Here is a 27,020-nt window from a genome sequence, read left to right as displayed (position 1 = left end):
TTAGGTAATGGGCACATTGGTCTTACTCTCTACATTTGCGTAGGCTCAGAATTTTCAATAGTAAGGAGGATTTTAAAAGTTCTGGGACAACATATAATTTTTGTTAAATTGTGAAAGAGATGAGTGGAAGAATAAAACATGATCTGATTAATTTTATACATATCTCTCACACACATCTCCTTTTCTTTTAATTCCAATGTAGTTAACATACAGTGTTATATTGGTTTCAGGTGTACAACATAGTGATTCAATAATTCCATATATTACTCACTGTTCATCAAGTAAGTGTACTCTTAATCCCCTCACACACACATCTTCTGAAAGAGATTTTAATGATACACTTTCTGAATTCGTTTTATTAAGGAATTTTTGTATGCTAGGAATCTATTAAAGGGGATGAAATTGATTTGGTGTTTACTAGGCATGTTATGGAACAATTGAATTAGAAGTTTGTTTTGAGCTTCCAGAAGCTTATGGTAAAACAAGAAAGTTCTTTTGAATCCAGCCACAGTTCTTGGAAGGAATAGGAAGTGAAGCAAGGAGACAAGAAGGAAAGAATGGAATCTCGTTTCTAGGAATGGTTATAAGGCTTAGCGCGTTCTGTCCTGTCTGCATTTCTCATGGCATTTCAGAGATATGTTTGTGCTTCCAGAACTTTCAATAATGAAATGGTGTCAGTGCTTTGAGTTTTTATAGCTCCTTTTTTTCCTGAATAATGTAAGAGCTATCTAGATGGCAAGGATGAGACGTTTAGAAAGTGTATATTATCAAAACGACTGTTCCTGTTAGAAAAAGAATCAAGACAAGTAGTAAAATGAGAGAAAATCAAGATTCAGGGCTCATCAGGACCATCGAGGGAAATATTTGTTAGTGAGAACTGTGTAACCATGACTGTTTATAACCCAATCTTTTGTCCTCAGAACAAGAGGCAGAGGAAGGGGACGAGGCAAGCGGCGATTTGGCCCAGGTCGACGGCCAGGGCGCCCTCCAAAATTTATCCGCTTGGAAATAACCAGCGAAAATGGGGAAAAGTGTGATGACACGACACAGGTATTGGGCGAGGGAAGAGCTCCTTCCTTGTCAGATGCTTGCTTAGGGGACCTGGAGCAATTACCAGGTTTCAATACAAACACCCCCCCCAGAGGCTGAGCATCCTGCCATGCCAGTGCTTTGCCACCTGTTCCTTAAAGGGTGACCGGAGAAAGGCAAGAAGAACGTATTCTTTTTTTTTTTTTATTCATAATTTATTTACTTTTTAATTTACATCCCAGTTAGTTAGCATGGAGCGCAACAATGATTTCAGGAGTAGATTCCTTAAAGCCCCTTACCCATTTAGCCCATCCCCCCTCTTACAACCCCTCCAGCAACCCTCTGTTTGTTCTCCACATTTAAGAGTCTTTTATGTTTTGTCCCCTTCCCCTATATTCATCAGTTTTGTATCTTAAAGTCCTCATAGGAGTGAAGTCATATGACATTTGTCTTTCTCTGACTGACTAATTTCACTTAGCATAACACCCTCTAGTTCCATCCACGTAGTCGCAGATGCTAAGATTTCACTCTTTTTGATTGCCGAGTAATACTCCATTACACACACACACACACACACACACACACACACATACACACATACACACCACATAAGAAGAAAGTATTCTTGAATGTTACAACAAAAACCCAACATTGCTGCCCTCAAGATTTGAGATTGATCGGAGATATTACTGGGGGACCCTGTTTAATCCATTGAAACAGTTGAAATGATTGTATTCCAGAAGAGTTCTCCCATTAGAGTCCTTTCCTCAAGAAGTGATCTGGAATATCTCCTAGTTTTCACAGCCTGGGGATGGTTTTCCCAGAAGGAGAATATTTTTTTTTTTCTGGGTATCATGACTCTAGCCATTTAAAAAATCATGCAGGAACTCTGAATCTTAGCTGACGATCTCTGTAGCACGAGTCTCTACCTAGGTGGAGAAATAATTCCTGGTTACTGCAATTTCAGGACTTGCTACATTTTTCCACCAAGGAGCAGTTTGATGAGGCTGAGCCAGCGACTCTGAACGGGCTGGATCAACCAGAGCAGACTGCTCTCCCCATCCCACAGCTGCCACAGGACACCCAGCCTTCTCTGGAGCATGAGCCAGAGACTCACAGTCTGCATCTGCAGCCCCAGCATGAGGAGAGCGCGCTGCCCGCCCAGAGCACTCTGACGGCTGATGACATGCGCAGAGCCAAGCGTATCCGAGTAAGTGGGGAGCGCGGCTCCTCCCTGATGAGGTGCTGCCCTTTCTCCAGTCAGCTGGCTTTCGAGGCGCCACGTTTCCTGACTTATTATTCACCGTCCACTTCGAAATCCTGCATCTAACCTACCACATGCTTGATTCCCTTATTTCGGAAGAACGTATTCACTACTTCTCAATGTCTTTGTGTCCTGTGACGGGCTGGAATGGCTGGTCCTAGATCCCATCAGTTTAGTAATGACACAGAAGCCTGGCTCTTGGCAGCTTCGGGACAAGAATAGTTCAAATAGGATCATGCTCTGGATCCCTAAACTCACAGATTGGAAATGGGGAAATAAGTCCACTTAATTATAATAATGATTTACAGCGAAGCTGTATCTGTGATTTACAGCGAGGCTGATCTGTGACTAATGAGAGCTCTCGGGTTAATTCTGGGTAAATGAACTTGGTTGTCTACAGTTTCCAAGGGGAGACTGGCAAATGTCATTACTCGTCAACATAAAGGGACCCGTGGCCGAGTTGATATGGCAGGTACGCTTTACACACCCAGGACAGCTTGAAGTTTAAGCTCCAGGTTCAGAGATGGTCAGTGCCTCACTTCTGTGGCCTGCGTCTTGACTTTAGACCATGTGGCCACAGGACCTCCTTGGCTTCCAGATCAGATGCGTGTTAGTCTTATTTCACAGATAGCCTCAGAGTCTGAGTTAGTTGCTGCAGGGGATGCATGTGGAGAGCAGGATAAGTGCATGTGCTGACCAATTTACATCCAGAAGACAATTACTTATACCCCTGTCTGTGGCAGCAGGGTATATACTTTTATTGTACTTTATATGTGGATAGAAAGAGGGGTTTTTCTGTATAACTTCTCAGGCTTCACAATTTCTAGATAGGTGATTGTTTTAGCTTATGTTTCTTTTGGACTTCTCATTTGCCTATGGGCTAGAAGGGACCTTGAAAAATAGTTCAGTCCATGCCTTCATGTAAAAGTACATTTAAACACTTTCAGCTGTGTGATAGTATTCAAACATCCTTTTTTTTTTTTTAATTTTTTTTAACGTTTATTTATTTTTGAGACAGAGACAGACAGAGCATGAACGGGGGAGGGGCAAAGAGAGAGGGAGACACAGAATCAGAAGCAGGCTCCAGGCTCTGAGCCATCAGCCCAGAGCCCGACGCGGGGCTCGAACTCACGGACCGCGAGATCGTGACCCGGGCTGAAGTCGGGTGCTTAACCGACTGAGCCACCCAGGCGCCCCCAAACATCCTTTTTAAGGGTCCTGTGATGGAAACACATAATACTCTTGGCTCCATGTATATTCTTTCAAAAGGACATGTAAACTTACATAAACATAGACCAGAAAGGCAAAAAGCTGTGAATACCTTCCCATCTGTCATTCTACATTATTTCTCAATCTTCGTTTTACTCTCCTGCTCAGTTACTGTCTTTTCTGCTTTGGCCATTCTGAATTTTTACTAAGTTCAGAGAAATGCTTACCAGATTTAATTTTTTTTGAAGGAAAAAAACCAACCTCAAAGCCCACACGTGTAGTGAAGTTGTGGTTGTACAAGCGTAGTGTGGTTATAACCATACTTGCATTCTTCAGTGAGTTGGGTGACTGGTTTAGGTACAGGGTTCCTTGTGTCAAAGCCAAAGCCATGTGCATGTGGCTTCTGGAGGTCAGTCTTAGTTGAGCTTTTGTTTTTTTTTCCTTTTACACATTCTAAAAAGTAGGGCTATGTATTTTTTCATCTTTTCTATCCAGGTTGGTAATGACCAACTGAAGGGAAGTCTTCCAATCCAATTGGTAATGTAACTATTTTTCTCTCCTCTAATGCTGCCTGCTCAGTTGGAGCTGCAGGTAGGTTTGTTTCCTGTGTCTCATGTAACAGAATGTTATTTAAGTGTTTGCCTGACCTGCTCTTCTTTGCAACCTGTACGTGCTAAATCCTGGTGGAAACTACAATTTGGTTGCTACGGTGAATGCTAATTAGTTAATGAGCAACAATTGATCTTCAGATAGGTCAGTGAATAAATTGTGGGCAGCAGATTCCTCCTACATAAAATAAAGGGTAGGACCAAGCGATCTCCAAGGTCCCTTCCAGCTCTACAACAACTTGAACCACTTGTGGGATAGTCGTGAGATCTGACTATAGGCTCAGCACTGTGCTGGGGGCACAATACAATTTTCACATGAGTCCTGTCCTCTAGGAGCTTATAGTCCAATTAGGGAGATAATGGTCATGTAAGGTGGCTTACAGTTGAGTGCTAAGTTTAAAAGTGTAACCTGTAATTGGTACCAAAACTGGGAAGCTACGAAGGCCAAAGAAAGAGGAAGCAGTCAGGGAATATGGATGCAGCAGTTCATGGATGATGTGAGATTTAAACAATCTGGGAGAGAGACGGGAAGAAGGTAGGCTGTTTCTGTGGATGGTGGCCATAGGATCAAAGGCCAACACACGGGCATGTGCTTGGAATGGTTATGGGACAGTGCACATAGTAGCTTGACCCTAGTGGGGTGCCAGGTGAAGGACAGTGGAGAGTGAGATTTGTTGGCTAGTCCACCAAAGGGTTTGAAAGCCGGGTAGAAAACAGACAGAGAAAAGTTAAAAGTAAATTAATTAATTAAAAAGCCAACAAACAGGGCCCCTGGGTGGCTCAGTTGGTTAAGCATCTGACTTTTGATTTCAGCTCAGGTCTTGATCTCAGGGTTGTCAGTCCAAACCCCAAGTTGGGCTCCATGCTGCATGTAGAGCCTACTTAAAAAAGTCAACAGGGGCGCCTGGGTGGCTCAGTTGGTTGAGCGTCTGACTTCGGCTCAGGTCATGATCTCGCAGTTTGTGAATTTGAGCCCCACATTGGGCTCTGTGCTGACAGCTCGGAGCCTGGAGCCTGGTTCAGATTCCGTGTCCCCCTCTCTCTCTGCCCTACTCCCACTCCCACTCTGTCTCTTTGTCTCAAAAATAAAAATAAAACTTAAAAAAAAGTCAACAGGATTTATTTCTTTTTAGTGTCAAGATCAAAATAATATGCAAATTGATCAATTAAATTAAGTTTCCTTTAGCTATTAATATCAAACTTGAGAATCATTATAGGTATTTGTCTATAAAGAATGTTGTCTCAGAATTCATTAAAAATTTTTTTAATTAAAAATTTTAAAAAAATGTTTATTTACTTATTTTTGAGAGAGAGAGTGAGTGAGTGCAGGGGAGTGGCAGAAGGAGAGGGAGAGAGAATCCCAAGCAGGTTCTGCACTCTCAGTGTGACCCAGCACAGAGCTCAAACTCAAGAACCATGAGATCAGGACCTGAGCCAAAATCAAGAGTTGGATGCTTAAATGACTGGGACACTCAAGTGCCCTTTAATTTTTAAATGATCTTATTTTATTTTTTAATTTGAGAGAGAGAGAGAGAGAGAGAGACAGAGAGAGCACTCGTGAGCAGGGGAAAAGCAGAGGGAGAGTGAGGGAGAGCGAGGGAGAGAGGGAGAATCTTAAGCAGGCTCCATGCTCAGTGTAGAGCTGGATGTGGGGCTCGATCCTACAACCCTGGGATCATGACCTGAACTGAAATCAAGAGTTGGACGCTCAACCACCTGAGCCACTCAGGTGCACCTAGGAACTCATTTCATTGTGGGTTGAATCCCTTATCACAGGTTTTAGCAACCATAACATTGTGGTACCCTTGAGGATCTTATATACCAAATAGTATGGCATGGTTGGCTGATGGCAACTCAGGGATCTGAAGATCCATAATGGGTCCATCTGTGCTGCTTCTGCCACTTTTCGTGGTTTCCTCTAGAAATATGTGCCAGCACAGCTCTGAACTACAGAGGATACAAGTGGCCTGGAAGTGGGTTGGAGTGGGGACAGTTTTCAGCACTTTCACTGCCCTGTGCTGTGTGGATTACATGAGGATCATTAGATCAGAGAAATACGGTCTTCAGGGCTTCATGGGGATTAGAAAGATGACAAGAACAAGGTTTGTGGACAGAACTAAGAATGAGGAGCCTGGTGGCTGGTCAGTGATCAAGTGTCTGAGGACACTCCTGCTAATCAGGAATGGCAGAAGACTTATTAGCATAATAGTCCAAAACAAAATCGAGTTCTGGATTTGGTGCCCAAAAAGGAATGGAATCCCTAGTGGAACCAAGATCAGTGGTACATTGTGTCTGCCCTTGGAAACCTTATCGAACTTGGATAAAGGAACTGATTCTTACCTGCCAAAAGCACTCTAAATCTTGAATGTCTGAACCTCAGGACAGTATTTGTTTATTTGCAATATTTCCATTAAGTTTTAGAAGTAGGCAGAATAGTGTAAGCTTTTATGTAAAATAAGTATTTGTTCAGGCAGAGTAAAAAGATTAGGTAACTGCTGAACCGTATAACAGTGCAAGAAAGCTCTGTGGCTGATGTGAAAAAGGGCTACTGTTTAAGATCTCTGCAGATACTATAAAAGAGACCTTGAAAAAATTCATCTTGATTTTCATATGGAATACATTTCATTAATTCTGAAACTTTTATTGAACACTTCCTATGAGCTAAGCTGTATGTCAAGGGATTTGGATACAAAGGAGAATAAAATATGATGCAGTCTGGAAGCAACCTCAGTCAACTTGGGAAGACAACAGAATTTCTAAATACCTACCTGAGATAAATGAGTAGGTAAAATGTCTCTCCCAGCCCTGTGAGAGACCCCTTAAGAGGAAGTTTTCTGTCACAGAGTGACTGTGTTCAGAATTTCCACTAACTAAAACATAATTATTTTGCTTTTCCCCGAATGATTATTTCACTTTAAATTCAGTTTAGACATTGCTTCTTGTAAGTAATTTGAAAGTTAAGCATGGTTCCTTGTACTTTTTTCATCGCACAAATAATGCGTTAAGGTCTCCTTTAACCCTTCAATTACTATTCCCTCATAGTTTCATAAGCATACCCACTCACAGATATATTTTTTTGAAGGATTATTTTTCCTTCTCCTAGCTCTCTAGAGCATTCTCTCTGGCATTTTGAGGAACTAATGAATGAGTCTTCATTATAGTATAACTAAAATACTGATTCAGAATTCTCTGTGTGAAAGATGATTCTGTTGATCTGCTCTCAGTAGAGCATGAGCTGTTTTTCCAGCCATGGTGATGAATTTGCATTGAATATCCATCCATATTCTGCCACTAGGATTCCCTGTAACAATTGCATGAATTTACAAGATAGCTAATCAACATTAGAAGTGCGGTCTGTGACTGAAAAAAAAATTGGCTGGTCTAGACAGAGAACAAAGTGATAAGCTTAACTTTCTTAGCATGGCCTTCTAACCAGTGGAACTAACTAGCTACACTGAGAACTTGTCTTCTGCAATTTCTAAGTAGGAAGTGGTCAAATACACATATTCCATTTATGATGGGTGTTCATGTATCTTGTGTCATGAATAAACATGTTCATATAAATCTGTATCCTTCATTTCTCTCTCAAGTTTCTTTTCTTAAATTGAAATATAATTCACATACCATAAAATTCACCCTTTTATAGTGGCTTGTAGAATATTCCCAAAGTTGTACAACCATCACCATGATAATTCCAGAATATTTCCCTCACCCTCAAAGAAACCCTGTATCCATTGCCTCCTTCCCCTGCCTCTGGCAAGTACTGCCCTTCAGTCCTTTTTATATCTTTTATTTCCTCCTAAACATTTTAATCAAGCTTCTAATTATTTTTCTCAAGACCTTCAGCAAGTAACATTTGGCTGAGTTGATCCAACCTCATTAATGCGTGTGTGACTTATCCCACATCATTTCTAATAAATCTTCTATTATTCTACTCCATTTGGGGATTTATTTTTTTATACAAATCCTTGATTGGGAATTATTTTTTGGATCTTACTTAAATTCTTTCACCCCCTCCCCCCAACGTCCATAAATATTGTGAGACATAAAAGAAATTTGTCTTTTCAGCATTTGGGGCTGGCTTCATTTTTAATGTCTTCACCAGAAAAATCTTCTTTCTTTAAAAAAATTTTTTTTTTAATTTTTGAGAGAGAGAGAGAAAGAGAGACAGAGAGGCAGAGAAAGAGGGAGAGAGAGAATCCTCAGCAGGCTCCCTGCTGTTAACATAGAGCCTGATGAACCCTGAACCCTGAGATCTCGATCCCATGAACCCTGAGATCATGACCTGAGCTGAAATCAAGAGTCTGACGCTCAACTGACTGAGCCACCCAGGTGCCCCTGAAAGACTTCTTTCAACTGTATGTCCCAGAGTTGAATTTCTATGGAAAGCCTGACTGCAGAGATCATCCTACTTGTCTATAAAGGTGTGAGCTGCTTCTGCACTTGATTTCCTCACTAAATAATCGTGTTTGTGTGTGTCTTTCAGAATGCAGCTCTTCAGCATCTGTTTATCCGGAAGTCCTTCCGGCCTTTTAAGTGTTTGCAATGTGGGAAGGCCTTCCGTGAAAAGGACAAACTGGACCAACATTTGCGCTTCCACGGGCGGGAGGGGAACTGCCCGCTGACCTGTGATCTCTGTAACAAGGGCTTCATCAGCAGTGCGTCCTTGGAGAGCCACATGAAGCTCCATTCAGATCAGAAGACTTATTCTTGCATTTTTTGCCCAGAATCCTTTGACCGCCTTGATTTGTTGAAGGATCATGTGGCCATTCATATCAATGATGGCTGTTTCACCTGCCCAACCTGTAAGAAACGATTCCCAGATTTTATCCAGGTGAGTGTCTACTCCTGAGATTCCTGTACACTTTCTTCTTTGGTAAGAGACACTTCGATGTTTGGGAAATTGAGACTGCCTGTCGCCTGCATTGTCATCCCTTCTTTGAACTTTACGGTTGAGGACGGTATTTCTTCAATCAAGCTGCTTTTGATAAACAAAAGATTATTATGGCCCTCAATTGTCCAAATCAGACATTGGCATTTAAACATTTAAGTTTTATTACAAGTAACAAATACCCAGATCTGATTATAATTTTTACAAAGTCTTTCTTAATCTTTGCCAGTACCCTCTACTCATAAAATATAGAGAGCCTGTGGAAGACATACTCCCATTTCCTGGCCTGGAAACATTTTCTCTCTACTACTGTGGTATCCTGTCTTGCTTTACTAAGGTCATGCATTTTGGAAGGAAACAAAGAGAAAGTTGGTATATAATATACTTTTGTGTCAAGCACTGACCTCCTTCCTTGGACTATAGTCTGGAGCAAAATAGGTGAGGATAAATTCCAGAATATTCATGATTTCATTTGGACTTCAAGTGATGATATGCTAGTTCTATGCTAGTCAATGAGTAATTAAATATAAATATCTAATGAAAAATAATTCTCTTTTAAAAAAATTACCCAAATAAAAGATCATAGTTTTATTAGTGTTGGGACTCTTGGTAATTTTATCACTTCACACAAGCAATTAGCAAGTGGCTTAAGGCAGAATCTAATGGCAAAAGAGACTCAAAAACAACGAAGCAAAATGTCTTACAGAAATACCTTGATATGACTACTTAGCTCTCATTCATAACTCTCCTTCATTGGATATTTATGGCTAAGAGAGTTCAGAGGTCATATTCCTTTATTTAAGTTATCTAAAAGTATAGGGAATAAGTCTCAATTAAGGAGAAATGATGCTGGTGATTGTATTTTTCTCATAAATGCATAATATATTTTATGTCATCCAATTCATGTCTTTATTCTTCAGAACGTGATTTAATAGAAAGATGTAAAAGGACCAATTACTAAAAGGGGCTAAATTGCTTCTGTACATGTTGAGGCAGGAAAAAGTGAGAAAGAATTATTTCTTTATCTTTCTGCAGATAATTTTTAGCAAGATTCATTTAAATCCAAAGGAACTCTGCTTGCTTTTAATCTTAAAGAGAGAGAAGGAAAAATGGGTCTTATGTGATCGGTGCTTTGATTAAGCAAGTACTCTTTCTTCCTCTTCTTCAAATTCAGGTTAAGATTTGTAAGGCTTTCTGGCTACTTGTTCTGTTTCTTTGTGACAGGGATACTATGTGTGATTGAGGCCAATTATCAATCACATCTGATTGGATTACACCGCCAGGTTGATGAAAATCCATGGTAATGCGTTTGGCTCCCTCTAGTGTTGATAAGCCACCTTTTGCCATTTCATTTGGTGCTTGAGTCCTCTGACTTTTTCGTGTCTTCTAACTGCCAGGTGAAAAAACACGTGCGAAGCTTCCACTCGGAAAAGATCTACCAGTGTACAGAGTGCGACAAGGCCTTCTGTCGTCCTGACAAACTGCGTCTCCACATGCTCCGACATTCGGACCGCAAAGATTTCCTGTGTTCCACATGTGGAAAGCAATTCAAGGTATGTAAGCAGGGAACAGCCTAAGGTAGTTCTCATGCTGCTGAAATTATGTCAAGCTAAGGCCTGTTCATTTCATCAGTTAATCACCTACTTACAAAGAACTGAACTTGAAATGCATTTTATGTCTCATGTTTGACTTAGTTATTATAAAATTAAGGAAAAAAACTCACCTTAATTTCTCCAAATAATTAATTCAAATTGCTGAGTAGAGTAATACCACATCTCCTTAAAAGATCTAAATGCATAATGAACAGAACTAAGTTGCTATTGAGGAATTCCTAAGAGAACAATACATTTACTTACCAAATCAAGAGATTTTTATTGAGCACTTATGAAGTATTAGAGCCTGGTAATTGAGCCCTGAAAGTCGTAGGACTCTCATCTAAGGGAGGTGGGAAATCTGTAGAACACTGAATGGCTTAGACAACTTTAGGGGAATGGTAATGACTCCAAGGATTAAAATAAGGCATAATCGGGTGCCTGGGTGGCTTAGTTGGTTGAGTGTCTGACTCTTGATTTTGGCTCAGGTCATGATCCCAGGGTTGTGGGATCGAGCCCTGCATTAGACTTTGCACTAAGCAAGCTTGCTTGGGATTCTCTCTCTCCCTCTCCCTTTCCCTTTGCCCCTCCCCCATTTGCTCACTTGCTCTCAAATAAATAAACATTAAAAATTTTTAAAAAAATAAAATGAGACATAATAAGTATCAGTTACCTGCCTGGAATTTAGAAGAAGCAAAGGAAAAACCTACAGGAGAATCAGATAAGAATTAAACAAGTAAATGTGGAAATAATAAAGTGTTCTTCATTGGGAAATCAGATGGTTTGCATTCAATAGAGAAACTCCAGTAATGTGGTTGTATGTCATGCTGTCATAGAAATGAAAAGAATCAGAAGTGGATGCAGGAAGGAAAAACTAATTTGAAAAAGTTGTATTACATAGAATGTGTAGACATTAAAGAGAAATAGGGAGTAATTTTCAGAGTTTAAGTTGATGTATTGTGGAATATAATCCTGATAGCTTTCAGTATACAGTAGCATGGTTTAGAACTAATGTGAAAGGTGTAAATGGGCCTACTATTTTTTGTTGTTGTTTCTGAATCAAAAAACAACACCAACAGTATATGTAAAAGGAAGGATCCCTGTCTTATGATGTTAACCGGTTGGCATCCATCCATCCTATCCATTCCATATTTTTTCATAATCTCTTTTGTGCCAGATGTTATTTTCACACCATGCAGGTAAAACACCTTGCTGCTTTCATGTTCTCCTTTACCTTCACCGGGTGTGTTACACAGGGTTCAATCAGAGAAGCAAACCCACTAGAGTTGTGCGGTAAAGGATTTTCTTATGGGAATAAGAACTTCATTATAGAAGAAGAGAACTAAGAGTCTGGCAGGAAAAGTTGGAGGATCAGAGAAGAGTCACTAAGGCACCCTTCTGAAGCCCTGGTCTGGGTAGGCAATGGGAATTTACCTGGGAGTCTGGGAACCCAGGCACCTGCACCAGGCTCAGGAAAGAGAGCTGGTGCTGTCCGTGGGAGGCTGGTGCTGCCTGTGTTAGTGAACGCGGACTGGCCAGCGGCACCTGCTCCCAGGAAGAGGGCTGGTGGCCTAGTGGGAGACAACAAGGGTGAGTGAGGCTGTCCTGCATCTGACCCACAGCCTCATGGCTGCTGCTTCATTTCCACCTTGCAGTCTGGCGCGAGCCTCTTTCTTAGCTAAGACTAACTGGGAACCACACTGGGAAGGGGATCCGTGTAAATGTAGTTAGTTCCCTTTAGTCAGATTGACACATTATAAAAGCACAATGTACCTACAACCCATTTTTCAGACTATAGTGGGTTATTTTTCTAGAGCACAAATCTGATGCCATGTCCCTTCAGAAAAACCCTTTAATTTTAATTAATGTTCTTAAAGTTTATTTATTTATTTTGGGAGAGAGAAATTGAGAGTATGCCCGAGTGGGCAAGGAGCAGAGAGAGAGTGAGAGAGAGAGAGAATCCCAAGCAGGCTCCATGCTGTCAGCACAGAGCCTGACACGGGGCTTGATTCCACAAACCATGAGATCATGACCTGAGCCAAAATCAAGAGTTTGACACTTAACCAACTGAGCCACCTGGGTGCCCCCAAACCCTTTAATTTTAATAGCCACCTAGATAGATTCCTAAGTGCTTATCACTTAAAAGTCACCACAAGGCACCTGGATGGTTCAGTCAGTGGGGTATGCAACTCTTGATCTCAGGGTTATGTGTTCAAGCCCCATGTTGGGTATAAAGTTTACTTAATTTAAAAAAGTCACCACAAGATTTGGCTCCCATAACAGAATATACAGAGTTGTCAAATCACTAAATTGTACACTTGAAACTAATGTAACCTTGTGTGTCATCTAAACTCTAGTGTTTTTTTTCGGGCGCCTGGGTGGCTTAGTTGGTTGAATGTCTGGCTTCAGCTCAGGTGATGGTCTCACAGTTTGTGAGTTCCAGCCCTGCGTTGGGTTCTCTGCTGTCAGCATGGAGTCTGCTTCAGATCCTCTGTCTCCCACTCTCTCTGCCCCTCCCCCGCCAATGAATTACAATAAAAAAATAATAAACTCTAGTGGTTTTTTTTACATGTTTATTTATTTTGAGGGAGAGAGAGAGAGAGAGAGAGAGGGAGAGAGAGTGTGTGTGCTCGTGTGCAAGCAGCAGGGTGGGGGGCAGACAGAGAGGAGGAGAGAGAATCCCAAGCAGAGCCTGTTGCAGGGATTGATTCCATGAACTGTGAGATCATGACCTGAGCTGGAATCAAAAAGTTGTCCACTTAACTGACTGAGCCACCCAAGCACCCCTACCCTCTGGTTAAAAACAGAATCTGGCTCCCAGTTACCTCTGCATTTCCCCCTTCCACTTTGTACTCTGTCCTACTGAACTGTGTGCTTTGCTTAAGTGTGGCATGCTGCCTCTCCTGGGGGCTTTGCATCTGCTCTCCTTTACACCCCACCCCTGCTTGAAATATACTTTCCGACTCTCTCATCATTCCACCCAGCTGATGGCACTTCGTAGAGGCGTTTCTTGCTGCCCTCTCCTCCATTGGCTGAAGTGCTTCTGCTTCTCCTGTGTGTTCCCCTAGGACCCTTTACTTATAACCTTGTCATAACACTTATACTGAGTTGTAATTGTCCTACTACATGTTCCATGAGGGCAGCACGTGTAAAGACAAGGCAGGACCTTCTGGCTTTTAGGAGCTCTCAGGGTTTTTTTTTCTTTCTTTCTTTCTTTTTTTTTTTTAATTTTTTTTAAGGTTTATTTATTATTGAGAGAGAGAGATACAGAGCATGAGCAGGGGAGGGGCAGAGAGAGAGGGCGAGACACAGAATCTGAAGCAGGCTCCAGGCTCTGAGCTGTCAGCACAGAGCCCAATGTGGGGCTTGAACTCACAAGCTGCGAGATCATGACCTGAGCTGAAGTCGGTCGCTTAACCAACTGAGCCACCCAGGCGCCCCGGTTTTTTTATTTTCTTATAAAATTTTTTTTAATGGTTTTTTTTGAGAAGGTGCAGGTGGGGGAGGGGCCGAGAGAGGGGGACAGAGGATCCAAAGCGGGCTCTGCGCTGACAGCAGAGGGCTTGATGCAGGGGCTTGAACCCATGAACCATGAGATCATGTCCTGAGCTTAAAGTCGGACACTTAACTGACTGAGCTACCCAGACGCCTCAGGAACTCTCAGTTTAAAGAGAAGATTAGAGGGACACCTGGATGGCTTAGTCTGAGGAGCGTGTGACTCTTGATCTCAGAGTCTTGATTCGAGCCCCGTGTCAGATATAGAGATTACTTAAATAAATAGCACTTAAAAAAATTATTACTGCTACTGTAATAAAGAAAAGAATAAAATGCCATGAGGATGAACTCTGACTCCGGGTGTAGGAGAGACTTCATAAATAACGTGACCCTTGAATTCATGAAAGGGTGGGGAAGAGTTAGCCTGCTAGAGAAAGGGACAGGAGGAGGAGGGAGGGAGAGAGGGATAAAGACGCCCAGAGGCATTTTAAAGCTGGGCTGAACTAAGGCACAGGCAGTGGGCACAGAGAAGAGGGCCCGTATTCAAAACAAATGTCTGAGGGAGAATTGGTAGGACTTTGTGTCTGGATGAAAGGCTGATGGTTAGACAACGAGGGCTTGGGATTTGTAGCTTGGGAGGCTAGGTGTTTGGGAAAGTTGGTGATCCGGCAGCAAGATTTAGGCAGGAGGAGAGAGTAGGGGTGTAATGGATTGGTGTTAGGGCTGTTAGGACGGAAAAGCCTTGCTGAGATTTGTCCTTCGGCAAACATGTCTGTCTCTGCATGCAGAGCACAGAGAAGTACTAGTAGTAGGCTTTTGGATTTAGGCAGTGATTCAGTAAAAATAAATTGGCTTGTTTAAAGGGAATAGGTGGGGGAAATTGGTGAATATAGAAACGTAACAGAAATCTGAGGCGGTGACTTTGATCACTGTATCTAAAGAGACAAAAGATAAATACTATTATTTAGGGCAGGGTTTGTAATCCAGACTTTACTGCAAATAAGGAGACTCTCAAATTCTCTCCTGGCTTTCCAGGAATTAGGTGGGTGACAGTAGGAGGAAAGAGCAGCTGGGTGTCGTGCAGAAGGGAGAGGTAGGTGAGGGGTGCCGAGCTTTGGAAATCTGAATTCAGCGTGGTTCCTGATACGTGGTGGGCACTCAAGAAATACTTGTTAAATGCACTGAAAAATGCAGTGGTTAAATAAAAGTCCCTATACGGAAACGTGGGGAGGACTGTTCTGGTGAGCAGGATCAAAATCTTTATAAGACCAGGGCGCCTGGGTGGCTCAGTCGGTTGGATGTCCAGCCTTGACTCAGGTCATGATCTTGTGGTTCGTGGGTTTGAGTTCCATGTCGGGCTCTGTGCTGACAGCTCGGAGCCTGGAGGGAGACACAGATTCTGTGTCTCCCTCTCTGCCCTGCCCCTGCTTGTACTCTGTCTCTGTCTGTCTCTCAAAAATAAATAAACATTAAAAAAAAAATCTTTGTAAGACCAGTAACAGTTTAATCATATGTGTAAGAGAAGAGAGCCACGCTGGATAAGGGAGCTGGCATTTGTTTGAATTCGTTTTTACTCGGGATGGGCTCTGCCTGATTTTCTCTCTACGGACTCATATCAACATGTTATCACTAGATGAGGTCATCAAACTAAGATCTGTGACCTAGACCGTTATGCTCCATCCACAGTGGGCCGTGGAATTGTTTACTTGAACCTCTAAATCCACAAAATGAGAAATTCTTAAATTTATGTGGGATTTAGAAGAATATCATAACATTTGCTAAAATGTGTGGGAATTGAGCATTCATGTGGCTTTGTAGATCTAGTATAACTTATCATCCATTATCAATTTACCTTGTGGTTCGTAATACCAAACCTACTCCATTATCCTTTGATCTCTTCCACATACACGTGAAGTCCTTCTTCTCAGAGACCAAGGCTCAGTGGGACACACTTACTTGCTAGTGGACAGAGTAATCCCCGGTCATTTTTCATGTCCTGGTACCCTCCAGCACCCTAGCAACTCAGGTGCATCATGGCAGGTTGTGCTTACTAGGAACTTGTATTGCTTTTTTTAATCCTTTCATTGAAAGCTTTTCTACCCCTGCTCCCCACTCCCCTGCCTTTTCAAAACTTCCCTCTAAATAGCGAAAAGACAAACTACGGGAACATATGCAGAGGATGCATAATCCTGAGAGAGAGGCCAAGAAAGCCGACCGCATCAGCCGCTCCAAGACGTTCAAGCCTCGTATCACGTCCACGGACTACGACAGCTTCACGTTCAAGTGCCGCCTGTGTATGATGGGCTTCCGGAGACGGGGCATGCTGGTCAGTGCCAAACGGCTTCCAGACCCACCTATTTCTGTTTATGGGGCTGGCTTCTGTGCAGCATCCTGTACGAGATTGGTCAGTAGGTTCTGTCCGTGGTTAGGGGAGAAGCTGGAAGTGTGTAATGCCCAACGGGGTTCTCTCCCTTCCAGGCCCCCCCTGCCCTCCTTTGCCGCAGCTCATTTCTGGTGACCTCTTGGGAGAGGTCTTTTTCTGTCGCTTTTCATTACGAGTTTTCTTTGCCTTCACCCTTCTCAATCTCTGCTCTTATACTTTATTTCCCTCTTCTCTTTTGTGTTCCTGAACATATTTTCTGGTGAGGTCTTTCCTTGTCTCCAACTGCTCCCTTTTCCAGATGTGATACGACACTAAAAGGAAACTGCCCCTCAAAGCTGGGTATGTGAACCCAGGTTAGCAGACACATTAGGGTAGCCAGTTCACTGCCCTCAATTCATTTGGACCTCATTACGGTTTTGGCAGAATATATTTCTGCTGGCAGCTAAAGACATAGGGCATTATTTACAACTTAGAACCTGAGTTTGCATCTCATTCAGTGTCCTCAGTAAGGCTAGGGCACTAAACAATGAAAGACAGGTTTGCATCAGGAGAATTCAACAACGAAATTCGTGCCAGTGTCATTTTCAATTTTCCATCAGTGGGTCTTCCAGTCAGAGTGTTAATGGAATCTGCAGTGACCCAATTCCCCTTCAGTAATTTGCTGAATTACTGTTAGCTCCCGTCAACGGTGACTGTTAAGGCTTGGTGTCAGATGGGCCTGGCAGTGCTGGTTCTGGCCACATGCCCTATTGTTTTGGGGCACTGCTTCAGAGAATGCCAACTTCCAGCAGTCTAGACCAGGGGCGTTTGGTTAGTGTCTGTCTGTAATGGGCTCTCTTTTTCTCATTTGCTTCTTCCCCTCTTTAGGTAAATCACTTATCAAAGAGGCACCCAGACATGAAGATAGAAGAGGTGCCAGAGTTAACTCTGCCCATCATAAAACCCAACCGCGATTACTTTTGTCAGTATTGTGATAAGGTAAAAGGCAACGTGTCTCTCTGGGAGCGCTGTGCAGAGCCCATGTGTCTGCATGTATAAATACATACTCGGATCTCGCAGTTACTCTTAACAGATGGTTCCCTGTCTCTCGGTAGTTTTCCATTCAGATGAGAAAGGGCTAGAAGTGCAGCCTCATTTAAGCCAATTTTTTTTTTTTTTCTGAAGCATTAGTTGACTTTGTGTTTAACACTTTTCCTTCATTCTGTGATTTTTGTTATAAAGGTAGAGGCTTACCAGGAGCTTAGTATATGAATTCATTTCAAATTCCTAAGCTCCAAAGTGAAGGTGTTCATCATCCTCCTTGTAAAATATACAGGTTTTGGATTTCTAGAAGATTGAGTAGGATGTAGAGAAGTTTTGCAATGGAAGACTCTTTGTACTATTTCATTCTTACTTTTGTGCAGTTACAGAAAGACAGAATATACACGTATTGTTCCATTGCAATATTGTTCCCTTATACAATGTAGTTGTGTCAGCTTAAAACTGGGAAGCTTTCTAAAGTGTAGATTCATCATTTCAGGTACTAGTCGCTATTAGACTTGCTGTTTTGGAGGATTCTTTGGCATCTAGTACTAGTAAACATATGGGAGCTTTTGCAGAAAGGCAAAATGGGATGAATGGGCCTTTGAAACAATCCTTTTTCTGTGATTATGTAACCACCTCTTAAACTTTAGGGTAAAGCGTATTTTTATTATTACTATCTTAGATATATAAATTCCAAGAAGATACTTAGCATATCTATATTATGTTCTTATTTTATTTATTTAGGTTATATCCTTATTATCCTTTAATATATCTGCTAATATATTTTATTTTGGGCTACATGAATGCTTTTTCTCATTTCTCATACCTAACAGTGGAACTGTTAGTTTGCTTTAAGTAAGAAAGTGGAACCGTATACCGCTTTCATGGTGGAGCATTTGAATTTGCAGGTTTATAAAAGTGCCAGCAAGCGAAAAGCCCATATTCTGAAGAACCATCCAGGGGCTGAGCTCCCACCAAGCATTCGCAAACTCCGTCCAGCTGGCCCTGGAGAACCAGACCCCATGCTGAGCACCCACACCCAACTCACTGGCACGATCGCCACCCCTCCCGTCTGCTGCCCTCACTGCTCCAAACAGTACAGCAGCAAGGTATGGGGAAAGGCTTTGACTGCATCTGAATCAAGGTCATTATTCAAGGAATCTCTTAAGAGAAGGTGGCGATTCACTTGCTCTGAATTGATGGGGCACTAACGGAGTTGTTTTCCTAGGTCAGATGGCTAAGGAGCTGCTTCCTGAGAATAGGGACCGCAAGTCCAAAATGAGAACAGAATAGTGGAATTTCCCCAGTTAATGCATCTCATATATAGGCCGAGCACTCGATTGGTTTCCTCTTCCCTTGGTCTGCGGAGGGTCTGATATTTGAATATTCTATGATCATAGTTTATGAGCTCAGGCTTACAGAAACACTACATAGGAACTTATGTGATAGATCTTGAAAAGGGGTCATTCTTGGTTGGGGGGAGGTTGTGATTGATTGCTGTACGTATTGGTGGATTAGGGGATGCTATGAGGTATTCTGACCTTGCTTGACATTGTGGGGGGTCACATGAATCTTCAATTTCTTTTCAGCCTCTTTCTTTTTCTCTTTCATACTGTTGTGCTGCTTTGGGAGGAACAGGCATGGCGTCAGCATCACTGTATTTTTTTTTTTGTTCTGGTTTTTTTAAGGCATTAAAGACGTTAGGAATCTTTGGAGGGTTTACATTTGAGAAGGGTGGAAAACAACAAATTCTAGTAATTATTCTTGGTTTTCCCGTAATTTTTCAGACCAAGATGGTACAACACATTCGAAAGAAGCATCCAGAGTATGCCCAGCTCCCTAACACCTTACATACACCACTGACAACAGCCGTGATCAGTGCTACCCCAGCTGTGTTAACCACAGACAGTGCCACTGGAGAGACCGTGGTGGTAAGTGTGTGACTGAGGAGGGCACCTCACCTCCTTCAGTGCCTATCACAGCTTCCATTTCCACAGCTTGTGTCTATCTTGCTATTTAATTGTCTGCAAATGTAGCCCATTTTCCTTCAATTTTCTGCACAGGGCATTATGCTTATGGTTGGTCTCCTAGTCGATGCTTTCCAAAGCTCTCTGTACAAGGGGTAGCAAGAAATATTCAGTGCTGCTCCTCTGTGGCAAGAGGGTAATTCCATTGGGCCTGACACAGAGAGATAGATACAGATATATAGGTAATCTTCCAGCATCTTCTCACCTTTGGATTTTTTCCTATCTGAGCTCAGGGCTAGTTTGTACAAGCAGGAGTGTTACCAGCTAATGTGTTTTTTGGTGACTTTTCTAGACAACAGACCTCCTGACCCAAGCCATGACAGAGCTGTCCCAGACGTTAACAACAGATTACCGGACGCCGCAAGGGGACTACCAGAGAATTCAGTATATTCCTGTGTCACAGTCTACATCTGGTCTTCAGCAACCGCAGCATATACAGCTGCAGGTGGTGCAAGTAGCTCCGGTACCGTATCACACCTACTTCTCTTTACCTTCGTGCCTGCCATGTTGCCACTAGCCAATATGGCAGGCGGGCCATCACAAGCACCCAACTCTCAGAGCGGGGCCTGGACCTGACGGAATGTGCTTCTGCACCTAAGTTCTGAGTCTAAGGCATTCGTAAACCCCTCCCCGTCCCCCCCCCCCCCCCCCCCCCGCCGGCTATAGAGGGCTCTGGACTCAGCAGTGTAAGAGATTCCTCTCAATAGCAGTGTAGAGATTTTAGGCTCGAGTGTACGCTGTAATCCCGTGCCATTGCAGGACAGTACCATATGAACTCTTTCGGAGCCTCTTCCGGACCCTTGAGCACCAAAGTTGACTATGTGGTGAGGAACCAGCTTGATAAGTCCCTATGTGGGCATCGAACAACTAACATGAGTGGGAGGTTGTGAAGAGTAATTGTGAGTTTTGAGTGTCAGTCAATATCTTATTACTACAGAGGTATAACTGTGTTCCTTCTATCAGATGATTAGTAGCTCATTCTCACTAATTAGGGAGCTAGAAGAAGGAATCCTCCCTAAACTATTGTTTTACTTAATTATGCTGAGGAAGTGTACTCAAGGCACAAATGAACAAACTTGTTGCTTTGAAATCATTTGGTCTCTGAAAGTTTAGAATTAATACCAGAGTGGGAAATGGGGAGTTGCTACTGTCATTGACTGTTCTTTACCTTTTTTTCCCTTTGGGAAGGTTCTTAACTTCAGCCTTTGGAGGAACCTTTGAATCCCTGAAGTTGCCTGTAGAGTATGATGTATATGTACATTATTCTAGAAAAGGGGACTGTACTTTTGCCAGGTTTTCAGAGATGTCTGGGATACATAAAAGGTTAGGAAACACTATTATAGTGGGTCAATAGTGACAAAAGCTAAAAGCAAACTCTCTTGTTTGATCTCTTTTAACTGATCAAGGGTAGGTCATTAAATTTAATTGAAGCTTAATGGAAAAAGACTTGATTCCTGAGAGCTTCTCATTCCAGCTTTTTATAAGGAGCTGTATTCCTTCTATCTCCTTCTTTTCTAGAGTTAGTGTTAGTGGTTATGTTTTATAAGCATAATATTTATTAATTTATTTATTTAGAGAGTGCATGTACGTGAGCAGAGGAGGGACAGAGAGTCACAGGCAGGCTCCACGCTCAGCACAGAGCCCAATGTGGGGCCTGATCCATGACCCTGGGATCATGACCTGAGCTGAAATCAAGAGTTGGACTCTCAACCGACTGAGCTACCCAGGCACCCCACATAAGCATAATTTTTAAAACTGTTTTCTTTTCTGGACCACTTAGGTAGCTCAGTCAGTTGAGGGTCTGACTCTTGATTTTGGCTCAAGTCATGATCTCACGGTTTGTGAGTTTGAGCCCCGCATCAGGCTCTGTGCTGACAGTGTGGAGCCTGCTTGAGATTCTCTCTTACTCCTTCTCTCTCTCTCTCTCTCTCTCTCTCTGCCCCTCCCCACTCACCTCTGTGTCTCAAAAATAAATAAATAAACATTAAAAAAAAACCCAACTGTCTTCTTTTCTAACATTTACCAGCTTGGCTCAGGTATGGGCTCTCTGGGAGTGAGACTTAGGCTGTCGAGGTCCATCTGCTCTTCTGCTGGGATATTGTCCTAGCTGAGTATCTTCTCTGGAAGGATCTCCCTTACTCTCCATCAATATGCATCTGGTTCTCCCTCCAGGCCACGTCCCCTCACCAGTCTCAGCAGTCCACCGTGGACGTCGGCCAGCTCCACGATCCTCAGACCTATGCCCAGCATGCCATCCAGGTGCAGCACATCCAAGTCACAGAGCCCACTGCCCCTGCTTCATCGTCATCCCAGGTACGCTCTCCGACTGTTCACCCGGGGGGTAACAGAGCCTAGGAAAGTTTCATGCGAAGGGTAAGGTGTTAATAAATATTTTTTGAATGGATGTAGCTCTGCTTTTTCAATAACAGACTCTGTCATTCAGACACAATAAGACTCCACAAAGTCACCTTCCTCACCAAAATTCAAGAAACACCTTAGCAATTGGATACTATCAGACCGTCCTTTAGAATAGGAAGCAAAGTCTCTAGGATGTAAAATCACAGGGCTCCTTTTGGTCAGGGGAAGCTAATCACTGAAAGCAAGTGCGTCCACAATGCCAATATTAAAACTGGAGGTGGGGGGAGGCACCTGGGTGGCTCAGTTGGTTAAGGGTCTGACTTCGGCTCACGTCATGATCTTGTGGTTTGTGAGTTTGAGCCCCACGTCGGCCTCTGTGCTGACAGCTCAGAGCCTGGAGCCTGCTTCAGGTTCTATGTGTCCCTCTCTCTCTGCTCCTCCACTGCTCATGCTCTGTCTCTGTCTCTCTCTCTCAAAAATAAACATTAAAAAAATAAATAAAATAAATAAAATTAAAAAATAAAATAAAACTGGAGGTGGGGCACCTGAGTGGCTCAGTAGGTTAAGCATCTGACTCTTGATTTTGGCTCAGGTCATGATCTCATGGCTCATGAGTTCAAGCCTCACATTGGGCTCTGTGCTGACAGTACAGAACCTACTTGGAATTCTGTCTCCTTCTGCCTCTGCTCCTTCCCTGCTTCCTGTCTATTTCTCTCTCAAAATAAGCAAAGATAAACTTAAGAGAAAAAAAGAAAGAAACAGGATATGAAGTGAAGGTATCTGAACCAGAAAGGATACATGTAGTCCCACCTCTGATATCCACTGGTTCCGCATGCCATGTGCCTAGGTAATTAAAAGTTTTAAATCACGCTGACAGACCGTTAAATAAAATACGTTCTTTGCAACGACATGGATGGAGCTACAGAGTATTATGCTGAGTGAAATAAGTCAGTCGGAGAAAGACAGATAGCTTATGATTTCACTCATATGTAGAACTGAAGAAACAAAACAAGCAAAGGGGAAAAAAAAGAGACAGAGGCAAACCAAGAAACAGACTCTTAATTATAGAGAACAATGTGATGGTGACAGAGGGAAGGTGGGTGAGGAGATGGGTGAAATAAGGGATGGGGACTAAGGAGGGCACTTGTGATGAGTACCAGGTGTTGTATGGATGTGTTGAATCACTGTATTGTCCATCTGAAAGTAAGATTACATGCTATGTTAACTAACTGGAATTTAAATAAAAACTTAAAAAATGTTCTGTTTTCCAACTTGATATATACATATACTTTCATAATAACAAAATTGAAAAGTATGTGTAAAGTAATAATTGATCCTAAATCACATGGATAGAGCCAATTCTAAATTGCTTGCATTTCTGCCAAATGTGTGGGTGGCACTGGCAGTTGCCTGGCTGGGGTGGGAAGAAGTGAGAGAAAGGATTTCTTCCCTCCTTTGCTGGCTCTGTGCCCTTTGAATTGCTGCAGAAATCCATAGGATAAACACCTACTTTCTCTGCCTTCCTGTTTACTGAGGGCCGTTGGCGGTGGGAGGCTGTGCCTCTTGCCATCTGACGGCCTCTCCCCTCCCTCTAGTGTGAGGTCCAGCCACTGTGAGTTTTCTGTTACTTACTTCTCCCAGTCCCAGATAGGCTGCCTCTGTCCACAAAGGGCCCAACCTCCCTCCCCCCCACCCCCAGCATCACACCACTAAGTTTCTCAAAGAGGCTAGAGGGACTCCTGTGAGTTCCTTTTCAAGAATATGGTGGCACAGGGACAGCCTTCCCCAAGACAGCTCTCCCTTTCTTCTCATGCAGCCTCCAGCCTGCACCTCACAGGGTCTTCTGTGTACCCACATAGATACTCTGACCCACACGTCTCAGCTTCTTCCACATTCTTGCAAATGGGGATCCAGTGGCCACCCCCTTGGTTCCACGTGTCCAAATACCATTAACAGAGCCTGTATCCAAAAGATAGGACCCTTGCAGGATGACAGATCCAGGGAAGACACTTGTGCAGCCCTGGAAGTGGGTACAGGGCTGTTTCCACAGGGAATGGGGGACTCTGGTTCCCAACATGTCACCTATAAGGGGATACATATTCCAGGTCTGTGGTCTAAGGATGGGTCTTGCCAGGGTCTAAGGACGATGTGGATATATGGATAAGTTATAAAGGTTCAGAAGAGGGAAATATTATGTTTAGCAGGGAATCAAGTGTATTTATGTGCAAGTGGTGTTTGAATTAGGTCTTGAAGGAGGGGTAGGATTTTGACATGGTAGTTGGGGAAGGCATTGAGATCTGAATGTGCTCTCATTGTGAGTAAAGACACAGAGTGGGCAACTGGTGCATTTAAGGAAAACTGTTTAGGTTAGTAACAGGAAATGATGCTTGAGAAAACAGAAAGGCAGTTTGGAGCTGCCTTAGACACAAACGATAGAGCTTGGACTTTATCCTGTGGACAGGAGTAAGCCTCTCCACTGGATGTCTGCCTGTGTACCTGTGTTCATCTCCACTAACTGGGTGGGATTTCCCAGTGTTCTCACTGATATGAGAAATGATAATTTCTGAGTTCTACTACAGATTCGCTTTGTGATACAGGCAAGTCCTTTAGCTTCTCAACTTTTTACATCTTATGTAATGGAGATAATTATACTTTCATTCACTTATCGTTCTGGTAAGCTTGGTGAACTTAATTTTGGGGATATTCTTGTAGATAATTCCTTGCAAGCTAATTAGGACTGCATCGTTATGATTGCTTTTCATTAATCCTGATCTTATTGAAAATACTATTATTTTAGCAGTGATACTTTCAGTGTTATAATTCATGTTAGCCAGATTTATTTTCTTCCGTTATTTGTGAGTCTTAACTATACTGGAAGTTCATTGTTTTCTACTCCTGCTTTGTCTTTCTCTCTAGGTATCTGGGCAGCCCTTGAGCCCTGCCTCCCAGCAGTCCCAGCAAGGGCTCAGTCCCTCCCATATACAAGGCAGTTCCTCCACACCCGGCCAGGCTCTCCAGCAGCAGCAGCAGGGCTCCTCTGTACAACACACCTACCTACCCAACGCTTGGAATTCTTTCCGTGGCTACTGTAAGAAATGGGGATAATGCTGAGTAGCTCATGGGTGGGGAAATCTACAGCCATGGGTCATAGTTTCATTAGCTTTAGAAATAGATGTTCTGGATTAAATTATCACTAGCCATTTTCTGCAGTCTGTAGTGCATGTACTTGAATGAGTTTCATGACCAAGTTCAAAGCAGCATTCTGATCTCAGAGAGCCACCCATTTCAGAGACATGAGGAACACTGCCAGAGGAAGTAAGTGGAGGCAGGTAGACTAAAGAGCAGAATAGGTGGTTGTAGGATATGTTGATTGCCTTCATATCAAAGGATGTGCTAGATCCTGGGTATACAAAAAATTTATATTGACATTCGTATCAGTAACACCACACAATAATAATGTCAGTCAATTTCTATTAAGTTCTCACTGTGTGCCTGGAATGATTCTAAACCATACGTATATTGCATTCAGGATTCACAACAACATGTAAGTATAATTATTTTTCCACAATTTATTTATTTATTTTGAGAGAGAGAGAGCTAGCAGGGGAGGGGCAGAGAGAGAGAGAGAGAGAGAGAGAGAGGGAGAGAAAGAATCCCAAGCAGTCTCTGCACTGTCAGCACAGAGCCTGATGAAGGGCTCCAACATATGATCCGTGAGATCATGACCTGAGCTGAAATCGAGAGTTGGACACTTACGACTGAGCCACTTAGGAACCCCTATAAGTACAGTTGTTATTTGTGCTTTACAAATAGGGAAATTCAGACACAGAGTGATTTGCCCAAGGAACATAGTACCTAGTTTCTCAAGTATTTAGAGGATTGGAACCCAGGCAGTCTGGCTTCAGAGTTTATACTCCAAACCACCCCACTGTGGGTGGCCTCTCCTTATAAGATGGTCTTTGGCTCAAAGAAATCATTATCTAGTAGAGAGAAAGAGATATGAGTAGTTGCTTTCACAGCTCTGCAATTAGTGTTACAGAAGCAGTAAAAGACTGACTGCTCAAGGTAACAGATTTGGTGGGGACGGTAGTCTTGGATATGAGCTGGACAGTGTGAGATCTTTATGGTCAAAGATCTGGAATAGAGGAACAGTTCGACCTCAGGAGCAGGGACTATGAGCAGCAGAAGTGGAGAAGAAAGGGAGACCGGTGCTGATCATTCTTCTACTATTGATTTCCTTCTTTGAGTCCGTCTCCATTGTCATTGATCTTTGGCCATGTTATATACATTTGGTATGGAATCAGGCTCAAACTCTACCTTTTAGTTGTATTTACAATCTACTCTCTTAAATATTGGTGGTCACAATGAGGGTTTAGTCTTGTTTCTAGTCAGGGAAAGATTCCTACTCATGAAATACCAGAATGCTGGTGAGTACACTGATATTTACACTAAGTTCAATTCCTGTTAAAGAAATGTGGAATCATGAAGATTGCCATGGTAATAATAGTATGAGCTAGTATTCCAACCTGAAGAAAAGATTGTGGAATTTAAGGGTTTTTTTTTAATTAAAAACAATTTTTTTTAATTAAAAAAAATTTTTTTAAGTAGGTTCCATACCCATTGTGGGGCTTGAACTCATGACCCTGAGATTAAGAGTCACACATTCTATTGACTAAGCCAGCCAGATGCCCTTGGAATTGAAGTTTTTTTTTTTTTTTTAATTAGGGAAAACATTTAAAATATGCAAAAATAAAATAGCATAATGAATGCTTTTGTAGCCATTATCCAACTTCAGTTATCAACTCAGAGTCAGTCTTGTCTCCTCTGTACCCCCCATCATTCTTTCCTAGACCTCCAACTATATAATAATCCATATTATTTCATCCATAAATATTTTCTTTTTTAAAAAAAATTTTTTTTAATGTTTTATTTATTTTTGACAGAGAGAGAGAGAGAGAGAGAGAGAGAGAGAGAGAGAGAGCGCATGAGCAGGGGAGGGGCAGAGATAGATGGAGACACAGAATCCGAAGCAGGCTCCAGGCTCTGAGCTGTCAGCCCAGAGCCCGACGCAGGGCTCGAACTCGTGAACCACGAGATCGTGACCTGAGCTGAAGTAGGACGCTCAACCAACTGAGCCACCC

At 42.5% G+C, this 27,020-nt stretch overlaps 1 protein-coding gene across 5 annotated transcripts in view; it reads left to right on the top strand.

Annotated features, from left to right (window-relative positions):
- PRDM10 (PR/SET domain 10) overlaps positions 1 to 27,020 on the top strand; it is a 103,177-nt gene that overhangs the window by 68,578 nt on the left and 7,579 nt on the right. For 3 of the 5 annotated variants that reach the window (XM_045038528.1, XM_019811558.3, XM_045038526.1), the window contains 12 exons: positions 921 to 1,050; positions 1,997 to 2,239; positions 4,082 to 4,093; positions 8,597 to 8,944; positions 10,399 to 10,554; positions 16,235 to 16,414; positions 17,339 to 17,449; positions 18,403 to 18,603; positions 19,282 to 19,425; positions 19,814 to 19,984; positions 21,694 to 21,834; positions 24,796 to 24,967. In XM_045038528.1, coding sequence (XP_044894463.1) covers positions 921 to 1,050; positions 1,997 to 2,239; positions 4,082 to 4,093; positions 8,597 to 8,944; positions 10,399 to 10,554; positions 16,235 to 16,414; positions 17,339 to 17,449; positions 18,403 to 18,603; positions 19,282 to 19,425; positions 19,814 to 19,984; positions 21,694 to 21,834; positions 24,796 to 24,967 — 2,009 coding nt within the window. The remainder of the gene's footprint in view (positions 1 to 920; positions 1,051 to 1,996; positions 2,240 to 4,081; positions 4,094 to 8,596; positions 8,945 to 10,398; positions 10,555 to 16,234; positions 16,415 to 17,338; positions 17,450 to 18,402; positions 18,604 to 19,281; positions 19,426 to 19,813; positions 19,985 to 21,693; positions 21,835 to 24,795; positions 24,968 to 27,020) is intronic. The other 2 variants (XM_045038527.1, XM_045038529.1) reach the window with 2 other exon arrangements.

The sequence above is a fragment of the Felis catus genome, chromosome D1 (assembly GCF_018350175.1).
Source record: "Felis catus isolate Fca126 chromosome D1, F.catus_Fca126_mat1.0, whole genome shotgun sequence".
NCBI lineage: Eukaryota > Metazoa > Chordata > Mammalia > Carnivora > Felidae > Felis > Felis catus.
This window is presented reverse-complemented; position numbering and strand designations above follow the sequence as displayed.